Here is a 16,090-nt window from a genome sequence, read left to right as displayed (position 1 = left end):
GAGGGGGCAACGAAGAACTGCCCCGCGACGGTGCGCCCCAGTTTATCGAGGACACATGGTGCGCACCGGTGCGGTTAATCGAGGATGCTATGAAAGACCTGTTCTTATGACGGCATTGCAAACGTCGTTCAAGCACACGTTTTGGCGCGAGAATCAATATGTTAGCTTAAACGAATAATTTCTCAGTGAATATGCATCGTTTACTTCCGGTCAAGCGCTGGGGGCACTATTGAACACGAAATATTTCGAATAAAACAAACTTGTATTTTGTCTTCATGGCCCTTTTACAGTGAAGGGTTATCGAGGACGGTCTTAATTGTCATTCTAATGTGTGGCTCTGGAGAATAATGTACCATGGCTCTAAAAAATAGGGACAATCTTCCAACAAGGATTTGTTTGGTCGGGAGTGAGGAGTAAGAGCTTGTTGGCTGTACGCCAGCTTTGTTGGTGCCACTAACTAATGCCCGCTTGTAGAGCTTGATCGCCGTCCTGTAAATATTGTAAATATATTTCTACGCCTTCTTCCTGTAAAAATATTCCGCAACCATGCACAATTCTATTATTCTTCATCATCATCATCACCAGCCTAACTACTCCCGCTGCAGAGCAAAGACCTCTCCTATTTTTGTCCAATTACCGCGGTCCTATGCCAACTGTGACCAATTTATCCCTGCAAACTTCTTGATCTCATCTGTCCATCTAACTATCTGCCGCCTCCTGCTACGCTTTCCTTCTGTAGGGATCCACTCTGGTACCCTTAATGCACCAACGGTTATCTTGCCTTCGCATTACATGCCCTGCCCACGTCCATTTCTTCTTCTTAATTTCTACTAGTATGTCCTTAACACGCGTTTGTTCCCTAACCAACTCCGCTCTCTTCTTGTCCCTTAATGTTACACCTATCATTTTCCGCTCATTGCCCTCTGAATCTATTATTCTTATTACATTAGAAATGACCGCAGGAGGAATTGGAGAACGACGTTTTTTTTCCGTCGCAGACACGGTCAATCTCGGGATATGCACCTGCACAGCAATACGTCTTGAGAAGCTAGTGGAAGGGAAGTATCACTCGCCACACGATTTTTTGAAGAAAGTCAAATTAACGATCCGTCAAGGAATGTATTCCTTCGGTGACGCAGCCAACACATGCTTCACATTTCTTCAGCAGCCTTCTGCGAGAATCTTTTTCCTATTACTTAACCAATACGACACACGCATCATAAATTCGAAATTCTAGTTTCAGTTTCTCAAAACAATTAGGCCTACGTATACGGCCGCGAATTTTAGTTGCAAGTGACGTTAAGTATAGGTGCTCCATGCGTTAAAAACCTACCATTCATTTGCGTGACAAATAAAGTACAGTTTGGAGAGTACAAACGAGTAGCGTGTCAATAATAAAGCTCGTTCGAGTAACTTGATATTTAAAATAGTGATGACGTTCCAAAGAAACGCGAAATGCAGTGTTCACAATAACAAATAACGTGTAATACATCGAGCGTTTCCCCACCCATTCACTTTCACATGAGACCCGCTCCCGAAGCCCGGTTGAGTCTCAAAGGTCGTCAAGGTGTAGCACAGCTCAGACTAGGACGGGCTGGTAGGCAATGACCGCCGAGGCGATGTAGCTGAAGCAGTTGATTATAGAGAGCCCCGAGGCGATGCGGCCGGACACGGTGCGTCCCTGCGTCAGTTCCTGGCTGGTGAACAGGATGGAGCACAGGACGTAGCCCAGGGTGGCCGTGGCCACCGTGGTGCGATACACGGTGCGCAGGGGCAGCGTGTTGTCCAGGGTGCAGCAGGCGTACAGGAAGAGCGACAGGGTGAAGAAGGTGCCCGACACCCACACCATGAACAGGGCGTCCACGCGCAAAACCACGAACCGACCGCGCTGGCTCGAAGAAGTGGTGACCAGGAAGAAGATGGTCGGGCCTAGCAGGAGCTGGACCAGGTTGAGGATGCCCAGGGTCATCCGGGCGTACGGAGCCATGATAATGCGACTCGGCTCGGCTGGTGGCGGAGCGCTCGCAGGCCGGAAGGGTTAGGTGGCAAGAGCGGAGACTTAGAAGCGATGGGCTTGCCCGCTGGCCTTGAGTGTGTGGTGTGAAGGTCACCAATGTGGCCTCGTCAACCTAAGGGTGGAGATGCGCTTGAGAACAGAAAGTGCAAGTCTCTTGTTCAGCAACCACAACAACAACAACAACAACAACAACAAAAAACAAGGCGTGGTATGGCACATAACGCCCGAACCCTCTAAGTAACAACCAGAAGAGGCTCAGTACGAAACACCTTTCAATCGCGTACTAAAAGGGGTCTTTCAGAAAAAAAATTAACGAAGCGTTTAATACAAAAATAAAATGTTAACAGGAATGGTCCTTCTCGACTTGAGCGCCAAAAAAATACATTTTTTTGCTTGTCCTAGCGCGGGTAGCATATTAGTTTTCTATCAGCAAGGATGAGCTCTAAATTACAAGCTTCAAATGACTAAACGCAATAATTGACAATGACAACATATCACCGAATAACATTGTGCGTTAAGCCGAGGTCGGTGCAGCAACCAGTTCCTGTCATTTTTTTTTTTTTTTTTTCAGATTCCGAAATTACAGGTCTAGAGTACAGGGATTGCATGGTTGAGCTACTCGATGTGTCCGTAAATTTAAGCCTGCGATATTTGTATTAGCGTCCATTAAAGGTTGGCGCATTTCGACAGGGTTGGAATCTCCCGGAGCACCCGCCGCGGTGGCTCAGTGGCTAAGGCGTTGTGCTGCTGAGCACGAGGTCGCGGGTTCGGTTCCCTGCCGCGGCGGCCGCTTTTCGGATGGAGGCTAAAAGTAAAAACGCCCGTGCGTACGAGATTTCGGCGCACGTTAAAGATCTCCAGGTGGTTAAAATTTATCCGGAGCCCTCCACTACGGTGCGCCTCATCGCCTGCGTTGCGTCGGCGCGTTAAACCCTACCGCCAATCAACCGAATCTTCCGGAGCAACTTACTTGCCAACAGCGGAATGCCCACTGTCAACGAAGCTGAATAACGTTAAATCGCAAATCACGATTAGGGCTAAAGGGACTGCCGGAAATGGAGTACAATAGCCGTACCTAGCGCAACTGCGAAGCCTCCGCAAGGAACTGTTACAACCCACGGCGATACCTAGCGTACTGATACCAAGCGTAATGATAGCCGCAGGCTTCATTACGTAGCATTCGCTTTCCAGCATCAGCAAATGTTTAAAACTGGAAGTAAATTGATTTACCTCTGAGCCTAAAGAGAAGACCTGGGCGGTAGCGTGAACTCGTACTTCTTCTTCTTTCTCCTTCTTCTTTTCTTTCTCTTCTTGGTATTCAAACATCAAACTCATCGAGGGAAGGGGAGAAGGTTGCCCACGAGGGTAGCGTAAGTGTAGATGACGCTTACAACAACTCAATAATGACCGCAAATATTGCCGCTTAGGGAGAAACAAACCGACATAAAAGGAGCCACAGTATTGTTATTGCATTATTCGATCAACGCGACAAAACGGAAACGGCTAATCACAAAATGAATAACCTGTTTTGCCAAAGGTCAGGATCGTCATAATTACCGAGGCTGCGCGAGAATAATTTCGCAAAATTTTTCCTTTACGACGAGGGCCTCACTTCTAAGGATTGTTTTACAAGCCGCAGTTGCCCAGTTTGCCACCGCAGCGATGCAAATAGCCGACAAACACCACTTGCTGCGGTCTTGCCTCGCTTTGCGTCTTACGAGACTGCGACATCTTGCGGCGACGGGCATCCGTGCGGAAGACGCTGGGCGATCGTCGCAAGGCACGCCCACACGAGCGCTTCGCGTTTTCTTTGTTTTGTTAACTGCCGGGAGGTCGCCTTGAGGCTTGCGCTCACGTGCGCGAGCGCTCGGCAATTTCTTGGTGTTTTTAACTGCGGACACAAAAAACTACGATTAGCTAATCAGCTTCACCGATAAAAGGTGTGTGCTGGCAATAGATGATGACATAGCCAGAGTCGAAGTCAGCGTGTAGGCGACCCGAAAGGCTTCAGGCAGTGCCTTCGATCTCGATCTGCCGGGAAAGCGGCGGAAACCGTAAGCCGCTTTAACAACAATGGGAGCGCCATTCGCGAGATTGCTAATGGCTTTGCACAGCAGTCTTATTGCATTTCTAAAGCGTCAATTTGACACGTTCTCCTACTTCCCTTCCCTCTGGCATAAATAATCCTGCGTTCCCAATATTTGCAATAACGGTGTCCACTAGGCCAGGCAAGCTTTTCAGCCAGTCATTTTTAGCAGCTGTAAACGCATTGTAACTGGAATAGTACGAGCCTACGAGGAGCTATTAATTCCTGCGCCTTCCAATGGATTTATAATTAAATTCAGTCTGCCACATTCTCAGTTGCCTGGAAGTTGGCACGCATAGTTTATTTTTAAAACTGTTGCTAAAATAAATGCTAGTAAAAGTGATCAAGTGTTTTTTTTAATTCTCAGTGTAACATTTTACTTCCCCACTTCATCCCTTTTGACGATCACTAACTCAGTGCTCCCCTTAGTGGCCAAGTACCCCATTAGCCCACGCACTTAAAAAGGAGTCGTGAAGACAAAATACAACCTTGTTTAGTTTGAAAGAACGAATCTCTCGTAGTTCGTTAAACTTAATCTTAGCTGGGAAAGGCGTTTTTTAACTAAAAAAAGAGAAAATGTAAAAATAATGAAAAAAAAAATTATCATTCTTTCAAGCGCGAAAAAATGTGGACTGAGGACGTGAAAGACAGGGACGGGCGCACCTTTCCCGGTCCTTCACGTCCTTTGTCCAATTTTTTTTTTTTCGCGCTTTGAATATTGATTATGGACAACGAACTAGCCCGAACCTACACTTTTTCGAATTTCGCGCTACATGACGTCAGCAGTGACGTAACAGGGAAAATACTGGGCCTCCTCGATTATTAGTCCCGGATCGTCCGCGGACTACCCGAAACGCGATCCGGCGCTGGATTTTCCCATATATCGCTACAGAGCTACCGGTCCGAGGGCAGTCCTCGGACTGCCTGCGGACCGTCCAGGACTGGTAAATTGAGGAGGCTAACTAAAGCTATAGTTATTAGAGAGCTTAATATACGTAAGCATTAAAACGGCGCCATCGGACGGAACTGCCATTGGGCGGTTGTGTTCCCGGACGCTGGCGGTGATCGGCGGCTGCAAATCACACAAAAGAAGTTCCTGTGATGTCATAAAGAGCGGGTGAGAAAGTGGCTGGGTAGTTGCCACTGCTTTACCTGTTTTTCCTAATATGTAGTTTAGTTGTCGGAAGTGGCCATTAAAACTGTCATAGTTGTTACTGGGGCAATCGAAGTATTTTGGATGAATCAAAAATTCTATTTCGTCTTCATGGCAGTTTTAGACTGTGCCGGCATCAGCCATTGCACGCCCTACATTCCCTGAACATTTGCACTCTCCGCCCTATTTCGTGTTATCAGTACAGTGGGAGAACATCCAACGGTTTCCGTGTCACACTGCTAGGCGTAAAACGTAGATCTAGTCATGTTAGGCGAAGGGTCAATCCAACCCACCACTTTAAACGTAAACGGTAAACCACACATCACCATGGGCGGTCTCTTTAACCCGTCCTAATTTAAATTTCTGGCAGCATCTTTTCCGCCAGATCTGCGTGAAACACCAGCAAAACGCTTCAAAGTGCATGCCGTAATATATTTTTTTTTTCCAAAACCCATAGCCAACCTTTGTACTTCAAATGTTTCCCGTATATTCCCCGCAATGTTGCCCACACTTGGCCCTTCAGGACAGAAGGCAAACATTCTACGAGCTTTGTAACTACCCCTAAAAGCATGCATTCGGTCATTTTCCGCACGTGACATAAATAAACAGCAAGTCTTCAGCCGTCACAGCGAATCATTCTGACAGGACTTCAGTCTGTTGTTTCTAAAATTAAACTTTGTGTCATTTTGTAGTACAGGGAACCGGAAAAATGCGGTCCTGGCGCTTTCTAGAGCCCCTATCTGAACATGCAGCTTACCTATGAATGACTGGTGATCAGACAAACTTTATGAAATTATTCCACCCCGGCTTGCCTTGCAGCTTCTTCCTCAGCGGGCATGAATTACCATAAATTATTTTTATCGCACATCACGGCGGTTGTTATTGTAGTTATCCGCCAGCGTTGTAACAGTGTTAACCTATTTGTGCTACCTTCCATGTTTTTTTTTTTTTTGTTGTTTTTTCAAGGTTATTTGCTATGGAGCCCTCTTTAAGGGCAAGCCTCGTCGACGACACAAGCCCGATGATGAACAACCAACACGCTCCCTATCACAGTCGACGCTGGAAAGCAAGCTATTTTCGTGTCAACTGGAGCGGACCGAAATTCGAACTTCTCGGCCGGGAAACTCGCATTGGTACGACCTGCGCGCTCCCGCCTTTCTGACCCCACAAAGAATAAACGCGCAGTCGGGTTGAATGGCCATTGGCAAGCTGGGATAAGGACCCTAGCGGAGCGATAGAAGTCATATAACTCGGAGGGCCTTAATCTTATCATTGATGCAATGCGTTTCCTAACGGTAGTTTTATGTTCTCGAGCTTGGCGAGGATCGAAGTTCAGCTCTAATAACTCGAGGCCTAATTTACCCGGGCGTTTATAGTCTAATGCTCAGCGTCCAGCGGCTCATTTGAATCAAGCAGACAGCTTAATTGAGGTCATATTAAAAAGAAACAGACGTCAGAGTGCACGTGAGCAGTACGTATTCTCTATTTTCTCGTTTTCCTGACGACTCCTTGCTGCCCACAAATGACCCCACCCCGTTCACGTTAAAACAACCGTTGGTGCCGTAGCAATTCCCTTACAGTTTGTACTTATTAGAGTACTTGGGGTGTCGATAAACTATTGTACTTAGTTCATGGTGGGCGATGGAAGTCGTTTCAGTTTACTCCCACTTTCGACAATTACGTTTCACAATACAGAACGTACGTTTTCCACTTTTGATTTTATTAGGTTTATCGCGGAAACATCCGAAGGTCCGTCGTAAACAGTAAATATATCTTTGGGCGTAACGGCCTGCTTTTTGTAACAGAACACCGAGCTGTAATTAAATGGTATCCGACCTTTTCGATCAGTATCAAGTTTTTACGACTGGTAAGGCGCGCCGGGACCGAGCTCCCGCTGAGCCAGGAATTTTCTTCATTTTTTTATAGGAATCGCGAAAGGGAGAACTACTTTGGACAGAGGATACGAACTAGAGTGAATCGCCAATTGAAGCGAAGGAAAATAGCTGCTGCGCTTTATTGGCCCATTCCGTGTCCATAGGATTAATGGGGCAATTCCGCCTTCCCACCTCTGGTTGAGTCCCGGCAAAAGCCCACGCCGACGAAACAAGCCATCTGTGAGGACTTCTTCGGGTCAGAACGGTGCCAGCCAACTGCGGCGACGGAGTAAAGAAACCTTGTCGTTTCCCCTCCCACACAGCGGCGTATGTAAGAACTTCACCGCCAGAAGGAACTCTGTTGGGGCTCAACAGATGGCGCTAGGAGTGTTTTGCACGCGCACATGAGTAGCACCCGACCAAGAGGGTGAAAGGGGAAAGGAAGCGGATGAGATCGAGGACGGCTTGAGAGGCTTCTTTAGAGGGCAAACGAGTTGGTGCGCCACTGTGTGAGAGAGAATTAAAGGCGCAAGAAAGACGTTCGCGGGAGCACAACAGATGGCGCCATAGACCTTTGAAGCATTCAGACGGGCGTATGGCTACTTTGCCAAGTCCACCCGCACCGCTTCAAGTGCTCGTTGAATTGACTGGATCGTCGTGAGGAGTTTGCAATGTTTGAGCCACGAAAGTTTTCATGGGAGAATGTGATGCATGCCTAGCCGTACGCAAACCTTTTCCGCCCGTAGATACCTACTCGTGGCGACAAGTTCCCAAGCCACTAAGCTCGTCACCTATGCTGAAAAATCCCCACGTATTATATTATAAGGCCTTATAACTTCCCCGTATTTATTCAGTAACAAATAAAATAGTTTAGCCAGATTTGTGGCGAAAAATGTTCCAGTTGCAATGGAAATTAGGGTTCTTGCTTTAAATTATTTGAAGTAAATTGGCAGTACCCGTGGCCTGGGAACTATTGAACAAGACTGGCATCGCACCCTATCATCATCACCCCCCCCCCCCCCGCCCCATGCCCGTCAACGTCATCGTCGTCGTCTTCGCTTTCGGAGTCAGCGCTTGCAGAGCATCCTCGCAATGAAAATGATTCCGACAGGTTATCATGCAGTTACGTTCGTATCTGTGATGCTCAGACAGAATCATTACGATGATTCGGCATAATGGCGAAAAACCACCTTCATTAACATCGCCTTTAGCATTTGTGGGCTGTGGTGAAGAGGCGCCTGTCTGTCTGTCTGTCTGTCTGTCTGTCTGTCTGTCTGTCTGTCTGTCTGTCTGTCTGTCTGCGCGCATGTGTGTTGAGGGAGAAGGAGAGAGAGAAATGAAAGGCAGTAGAACGCCGAGCAAAGCGTGGTACTGTAGTTTGACTGTTATGTTTTGTGTTTAATGAAGTCTACTATTTTTGATGTTAGGCAATAAAGTGAAGAAAAACACGCCTCCAAAGTAGTGACTGAACCCATGCCTCCCGATTACTCGTCCCATGCCGTACCGATTACGCGATTTGACGATTGGGGTCTTCGCCACCTTCTGGGGTATACAGTATAGCCCGATTATAGCGAACCCAGTTTTAACAAAATCCCGGCTATAACGAGCAAATCTTCGTTTCCCGTTACAATTTGTATACAAAGATTTTATGTCCAGATATAACGAAAACCGGATATAACGAACTATTTCCGTTTCCCGATCTGTTTGTTATAGGCGGACTAGACTGTATAACATAATATAACTTGCATCTTTCACTTGAGTGTAGTTATATAAAGCTTGATGTTCATCTTTATCTCACGACCATCTGTTTTCTGATGTGTAATCTCATGGTCTTCTTGCTGTTGCTGCATTATATTTCTAGTGCCGTTTGACCACCCTAAACCCATCACATGCACACGGTTTTGAATGAATGCAAAAGGCACAGGTCAAGGATAGAGGCCTTCACGACAGTCGTCACCGTGAGATGCGAGACGTTCAGCGACGCGACAGCGGCGGGGAATGAAATCGGGCCTTGACTTTAAACGGTGAAGCAACTCAAAAGCCATGAGCAGAACGACTTTTTCATGTCGGCTTCTCAAGCGGAAGAGATGGCTTGATTGTCGTCCAAACTATGAGGCAAGAACAAAGAGCAGTTTTCGGCCGTACCAAATGCCATTTAGGTTGCCGCATTGTTCTCCCTGCCATGTCATGCCCGGCCTAACCAAACACAAGGTCAGTCCCCACATTGGCGCTTCGAGGCGGTATAGCACGGCCCAATGCGATCGCCGAGCCATTAAGGCAAATAATAGTTACGCTATCCTGCCAAGACGCGGAGAGCCTTGTGCTCGGACACCGTCGGCGATCGTTTGCGGGTGAATCGCATTAGTGCCAAGCTAGGGTAACATTTAAATACGATGCTTCCCTGATTACTCGCGTGAGTTGACCGAAGGAATAAAACAATATGATGTGAAGCGAATATGTTGAGGATTCACTGAACTCTGGCATCGAATCCTGTCACAGCACGCAGTACTCATGAATACCAACGTTAATCAGGACTTGTGGACGACAGACCTGCATCATTTAAGGAATTTGAGTTGGAAGTTAGGAAGTTAGTCTGGAAGTTGTGATTGACGACTCTTCTGAAGTAGTGAAGGAATTGCTTCAGCACAATATGTTCACTCCAAATAAGTCCCGAGGCGACGGTATTAATGTTTAAATGAGGGTTCCTTTTCTTACTGTTGGGACGAAAAAGTGGCCGAATGCGTACGCAGATCGCATTTTAGCATGCACTACGATTTTTGCATGGCTGCAGGCAAAAATATGCTAGTTCACGTTTGTACGCGCGTTTGTAAATTAAAAAAAAGGGCCATATTTGTTTTTTCTTCTCAAATTCCGCTGAAACGTCAGGAATACTCCTCTTGTCAGGTGTTCATACAAGTCTGCCCGAACGTTTCCGTATTGTTCCAATACCGCGTTTGCCATGCAAAAAGGTTTGTCCTTATACACGTCCGTGTATTGATATGACACTCTTGCTTCAGACGGTTTTATTTCTCAACATATTACGACATGATTTCAACGTGCATCTTCTTTATGCTCCCGGGCGTCCGTGTATCTAAGTAAATTGCGGCCTGTGTTGCCAACTTTGGCGCTGCTGCTATGAGAAGTGAGCATAGCATGCTGCCAAAAACAATTTTGCCCTTTTTGCACCTGCTCAGCGGCTGATTGTATATTAACCTCTATGAAACCCTCTTTATACATCCCCACTCCTAAACCGCGAGAGGGGTTATACCGCGTATATGTGAAACAATTACTGGTCTGGCAGATTGGGTGCAATAAACACCAAGATGGAGAAACTTTTTTTGCAGAGGTTTTTAGGCCAGATTTGAAAAATAAAACACAGCTGGCAGTGCTGAGGTGTCGTACGCTATGCTTAAACCTTCCGACCGTTGAATCCCTAACTCTCGGCCTCAAAGCCTTCGTGGGTAAGAATTAGACTCGTGTTTTATACGGAAGTTTTAGTGATGTCACTGGGTCCACGAAGTGGAAGATTATTTCGCCACGTCTTCTGCAATTTTACTCAGCTGTAGCCTGTAGCGAAAAAGTACAGGCCTTGGTACACAAATCTGCGACCAGAAAAAAAAAAAAAGCGGGGTGGGTTGAGTTCTATGAACGTACCCTTCCTAGGGCACATGCCCATGCCAGGGATTTGTTGAGACTGCTTCAAGGTTCCTGGAGTGAAAAAAGAAAGAAAATGTTTCGTACAAGCGCATAGGACGTGGCAACTTGTGGGACTGACCGAAGATTGCTACTATTATTAAAGGCTTTCGTCGTCTTCCTTGTTTGCTTGCTTACGTACCCAGTCAGGTTGTAATAATCGCATTTAATGCACTCTACAGCTTTATCGCGAAGGGGCAATGGCCATTTAATTTCTTCTCTAAATTGTGAATGCTCTTGCACGCGCATCTGAATGCCTTAATTACCAGAAATGACTGGAATAATTGGTGATAAAGACGTCTACAACAGCGCAAAAGCCCAGCCTAGAAAGATCTGTGCGTGCCTTCGCATATCTAGCTTAGATAATTGAACAAAATGCATGTGACACTAGTGGCTGCAACACACTCCCCAGAACTTCTGAAAGGGATTCGCAACCGTCAGTCCGCCACTCCTCGCTGTTACGTAAGTACGGCTGCCGGGCTTTGTGTACTAGTCTCGCGGGTTACTACCAAGCTCCCGTGTAGGGAGTGTCAATTCACCACGCTTTGCTGAATTGTCCTGTCAGGAATTTCTCCTCATCCTTTTTTCCCTCCGATCGCTCTCCTCCTCCTCGTGCTCCTCCTCCTCAATGGCGGCAGCAGGCAGAGAGAGAGAGAGAGAGATATAGATAGATAGATAGATAGATAGATAGATAGATAGATAGATAGAGAGAGAGAGAGAGAGAGAGAGAGAGAGAGAGAGAGAGAGAGAGAGAGAGAGAGAGAGAGAGAGAGAGAGAGAGAGAGAGAGAGAGAGAGAGAGAGAGGTATTTGTTGGTGGTAAGGCTGATCAAGGCTTTTCGGGGAAGATCTTGGGTAAAGAAAAGGAAAAGGAAGCAAGCCGCCTCAGGCCAGCACAAACACAGCAGGCCAATGCGGCAGCTATATATTAGCCATACCTACGCGGCGTAGTAGCGTAGAATAGACACATCGATCCACGACCTTAGATGGAGCCAGAGGGCCATGTAATGCCAAGAAGAGGAAACTGTCTCAGGGGTTTCCACTCATGCTGTACCAGGTACTCCGTACCCACATGGTGCGTCTGCAAACAGTGGACACGAGCTGTGCACCTCGGGCTATGAAAGCCGGCTTGTTTGCTGGCTATCTCACATACTTGGTTAGTGAATGTCCAGCGAGGAGGTCCATTATCGCATCTAATGCTCCCGGCGAGCTTTTCAGGGAACGTTCGACTGCCATTTTCTTATTTGGCTCACCTAGAGGTCTTACTAGCAATGTCTGTATTCTTTTACTTTTTTTTATTTTATTTCTTGACGAAAACCAAGGGGAAGCTTAGACTGCGGGCGTATGTGACCTGATAGAGGCCTCAACCATCCGATTCACCATGTCAGCAACAAAAGGGATGCTCACAAATTTAAACAAATTTAAACAAAACGCACAATCATAATAGCACTATTCCACAAAATCACAGTCATTAATACATTTCCTATTTATTATACAGAGGATGGGTCTAAAATGCACAGAAGGATCAATGTGTCCACACAAACGTTGTAATTCACACGCATTAAGTTTCAACGATTGCACAACTACGTCACAGTGCGTAATAATGTGTTTTATTTAGTAAATGTTCTTAACTTCTTCCTTTGCGGGAACATACCGGCGTGTACTTCAAACACTTAATTACATATGAGTTTTGCAGGCGTTTTCCTTCGGTAACATTTATTTAACCTCCTTTTTAAACGTGTGTTTACTGCCTTCGAAGTTTAATTTTTCTCCAAATTTATTTCTTTCTTCAGTTGAGTGGTACACACATCTTCTAATGTCCGCGCCTAAATCCTTCGTTTCTGATGGCAGTGCGAGTTAACCAACTTTATCCGCGTAGGTCACTTCAAGTCAAACGAAAAAGTGACGTCAGGGTGTTTTAGTTTGCGAGATCCCGTTCCGTTGTGGGTACAAGCCAGGTACTTCCTGTATGTGCCGCTCCTTATAGCGTGTGGAGCCCTGGCAGTAGTAGTAGAACTGCTAAAAATAACCGCTCCTCGGCCTCCGTAGTCTACTGAGTAGAACAACGGGATTTGGCGGCAATGGCCTTGTTTCGATCCCCCATAGGGCAAAAAAACTGTGGTTGATTTCTCTGTCACAGGCATCGGTAAAGCACTAAAGTGAAATGTGCAGGGAAATCTGCAGCTGAGCATGATTTGCGGGTAGGCGGCTGTCTTGTGGGTGTGCTTGGCGAGCGACGTCCTGCTGCCGGGTCGTTTCTGCAAAGGTGTACTGGCGTCATTTCCGTGACAGATATGACGTCAGTGAAATCTTAGTGTATACCAGCATAAAAATCATTTTCGTGTTAAAATATAAAACCCGAAACCCTAATTATAACGTACTCTTTAAAACTAAAGGTTGCTTTGCCGCAAGCAGACCCTTTGTGCAGGGGTGCACCCTTTACAGGCCGCGTGCTCCATTTTCATGGCGTCACTTCCATTACGGATATGACGTCAGCGAAATCTTTGTGTATCCGGGAATAAAACACGTTCGTGTTAAAATTTTGTAAGCCTCCGTGTTTTCTTTATTGTTCAATATTATGTTTGCTTGATTTTGCGTATTCTACGTAAATAATGGTGGTTTGGTATCTTTTCCTTTGATCGTTTATTTTGCCACAGGGCATAGATAAGGGGTATGAGTTGATGATGAGGAAAGTTTGTTAGATGAACATTAGAATGTTCGCTTCGCGTATAAAGTCTAGGAGGGAACGATGATGGGGCCAATATATCCACGTGTTGTATGCGGATGCGTCATCTACGCGGAGGCCCGTCGCCGCAAGATGTCGCAGTGTCTTAGGATGCAGTGAGGCAAGACCACAGCAAGTGGTGTACGTCGGCGATTGCATCGCTGCGGTGGCAAACTAGGCAACCGAAGTCTGTAAAACAATCTTTGAAGTGAGGCCATTGGCGGGTCATGGCACGAGTTAAGGACACCCCCACCTAGATCTTCCTAAGCGCAACCACCTCGGCACGGGTAAGACTCGGGGGAAGGGTGGCAGCACACGGTGGAATTAGGGACGTGTGCGGCGCCAGAGGTGTTCCTTTCTAGTCAGCAGGAGAGTCGCATCATCCAGCTCTAACGGAAAGGTCGGAGACGGAGATGGAATGGGCTGCTACGTCTGCCTTGCAGTGGGCCGTCAGTAGGTGATGAGGAACCCATTCAGTCAATATCTTGTGAGCAATTCGTGCAGCAAGGTGGTGAATACTCTGGGCCAGCATAGGGCTACGGCTCACTAACCGTAGTAAGCGGACTGCTTGAAGGGCATCGGTGCGAATTACGATACAAGCTCCGGCCGCAAAGTGAGTCCGGTTACTGCCAGGAGAGCCTCTTTAATGGCTACAAGTTCTGCACAGAACGATGGTGGAGGTTCCGGGACCTTAAATCTCGATGTCTTACTGAGGGCTGGGCGGCTAGTGCAATGAATGGCAGTGGCAATCACAGTGTCTTCAGTACTGGCATCTGTATATAATATGGTGGAACCTAGGGGAACGTGGCTTCCATGTCGGTGATGCGATGTTGAAGGGCAGTCGCCTAATTGTTCGACTGTGGGCGACGAAGGTCAGTTGGCTTGTTGCCACTCAATTGAACGAACTGCCACGGGGGAACCACTCGCTGTGGTGGTAGGGCTGGCAGCGTATGCGAGACTGCGTAAGCTATTAATGCTCGCGCAGAATCACGCAACGAAGCCTTCAGTTCTGGATCTTTGCGACACTGATCAACAAGTTCATCCAACGTGTTCAATTGGGCATGTTCCTGGAGAGAAGCTATAGGGGTGATGCGTGGGAGTGCAGTAATTGCTCTCATGGCCTCCCTGTTAATTGCTTCCACTCGATCCCACTGCGCTGCCCTCAAATGCTGGAACTGAGCAGAGTGGACCAACTGCAGTTGTAATACTTCTCTCACTATTTGTCTCGCCACGTGTGAGCTGGCTCCACCAGCTTTTCATCACGTATAATTAACGTTCTCAACCCGCCGCGGTGGCTCAGTGGCTAAGGCGTTGCGCTGCTGAGCACGAGGTCGCGGGTTCGATTCCCGGCCGCGGCGGCCGCTTTTCTGATGGAGGCGAAAAGCAAAAACGCCCGTGTGTACGAGATTTCGGCGCACGATAAAGATCCCCAGGTGGTCAAAATTAATCCGGAGCCCTCCACTACGGCGCGCCTCATCGCCTGCGTTGCGTCGGCGCGTTAAACCCTACAATCAATCAATCAATTAACGTTCTCAGTCGCACATGAAGTTCCTGGATTGCCCCTATCTCAAAACGGACTATCGCCTTTCAGTTGGTTGGAGGGCTGTCCATTGATTACCCACATGAAAAGGAGATAGCGTATTCTTTTAGTCAGCCGTTATAGCTTGTACCTTGAACTTTCACTTCAAATTTCACATGTTTAGCAGTTGTTTTTAGCTGATGTATCGCTATTTAGACTTCACGGGAGCAGAAAGAATACTTAAACATGGCACGTGCCAACTCAAAGTGGAAAGGACGACTGGCCAATCACTAAAGATCATAATCACCATCATCCTCGTCATCCTAATTATAGTCATCGTCATCCTCCCCTTCATCATCATCATCATCATCTAACCCGCTAGCTCACCCCTCGAACCCTCGTGTAGTGCTGCAGGCGAGACCTCCGTCTGGACTCCTCGCAAGAAGCGCGCCATGTCTAGCGTGCGCATGTACCTGTCTTCGGCGTCGGGCGTCCTGAACGTCTGGCAGGTGGTGCTGTGCTTCTCCGTAGTCGTCACCCTGATGGCCGGCCGCTACGGGCCCGACGGCCGCTACGAGCTGAGCATGAGCGCGCTCCTGCTGCTGCTGGCCTCGTTCGCCTTCTTCGTCAGCTCGCTGCTCATGCTCGTGGGCGTGCTCCTGGGCACGCTGGACCTGCAGTACTCGTCGCTGTACAGGCTCAAGTACTTCATGGCCTCTCTCGGCTACCTGCCCTGCACCGTGGCCTTCGCCTTCGGGGAGCTGGGCTCGTCGCGCGCCGCCGACGCCTTCGTCACCATGGGCCTCGCCGTGGCGAATTTGTTGATGTTCTTCGCCAGCACGTTCATCGCCTACCAGCCGCTTCTCTGCCCGGCAATCACAATCTTCTGACTGACCGTAGTATGCAGAAGACGCTGTCGGCCAGTTTGCGCTTCTTGCTCGTCTTTTTTTGTGGGCGGTCTTGATTAGGACGTTTTCACTTCGCCTCAGGATCTGGCGACAGTAGGCTGTATCAAAGCACAGCG

The 16,090-nt window shown here is 47.6% G+C and overlaps 1 protein-coding gene across 1 annotated transcript; it reads right to left on the bottom strand.

Annotated features, from left to right (window-relative positions):
- Positions 1-1,510: 1,510 nt before the first annotated feature.
- Positions 1,511-1,987, bottom strand: LOC144152147 (uncharacterized). Its single transcript, XM_077683360.1, has one exon. It carries the CDS (start codon positions 1,985-1,987, stop codon positions 1,580-1,582), a length of 408 nt encoding a protein of 135 aa, XP_077539486.1. The 3' UTR covers positions 1,511-1,579.
- Between the last annotated feature and the right edge of the window lie 14,103 nt (positions 1,988-16,090).

Source organism: Haemaphysalis longicornis, unplaced genomic scaffold (genome assembly GCF_048455015.1).
Source record: "Haemaphysalis longicornis isolate Haplotype H1 unplaced genomic scaffold, Haemaphysalis longicornis Haplotype H1 scaffold_9, whole genome shotgun sequence".
NCBI lineage: Eukaryota > Metazoa > Arthropoda > Arachnida > Ixodida > Ixodidae > Haemaphysalis > Haemaphysalis longicornis.
The sequence above is the reverse complement of the archived record's forward strand: the minus strand, read 5'-3'. Positions and strand labels throughout refer to the sequence as shown.

Bases quoted from the DNA above. Each gene is read 5' to 3' on its own strand.
- LOC144152147 (XM_077683360.1), bottom strand. From the start codon at position 1,987: ATGGCTCCGTACGCCCGGATGACCCTGGGCATCCTCAACCTGGTCCAG.